Source organism: Nanorana parkeri, unplaced genomic scaffold (genome assembly GCF_000935625.1).
Source record: "Nanorana parkeri isolate BGI_ZX_2015 unplaced genomic scaffold, ASM93562v1 scaffold947, whole genome shotgun sequence".
NCBI lineage: Eukaryota > Metazoa > Chordata > Amphibia > Anura > Dicroglossidae > Nanorana > Nanorana parkeri.
In genome coordinates this window covers 656504-656821 of record NW_017307215.1, presented here as the reverse complement: position 1 = coordinate 656821, position 318 = coordinate 656504, and the positions used below count along the sequence as shown (strand labels likewise).

The window sequence follows — 318 nt, the reverse complement described above, 5'->3', positions numbered from 1 at the left end:
ATATATTCATTGCAGACATTCTTCCTCGTCTTCTTCTCTTCCCGCCGCGCTTCAAATCTCCCAGACCCAAGCTACCATTGGACAAGCGGAGCAGCCAATCCGAATGCTCAGAGTCACTGGGGCGGGGTCTGATGTCAAAGCGAGGCGTGAGGCGCTCTGCCAAGATGGCGGCACTGCTAGAGACGTCACGGTGACGTACGGCTCGGCGGAGCCGGAAGTGGCGGAAAAAGTTTCGTGTGTGAGAGGAAAAGAGGTGGAAAGTTTCCCCAGTCGGGAGACCGGACCCTAGACACCCTGCCCGCCCCGTACCCGCTTCAT

General features: G+C 57.9%; 1 protein-coding gene across 1 annotated transcript in view; it reads right to left on the bottom strand.

The window, feature by feature from the left end:
* Window positions 1-318, bottom strand: part of CKS1B (CDC28 protein kinase regulatory subunit 1B) — a 2479-nt gene extending 2161 nt beyond the window's left edge. The window contains exon 1 of the mRNA XM_018566400.1: window positions 310-318. Within this exon, the coding sequence (XP_018421902.1) occupies window positions 310-318 (9 nt within the window). The remainder of the gene's footprint in view (window positions 1-309) is intronic.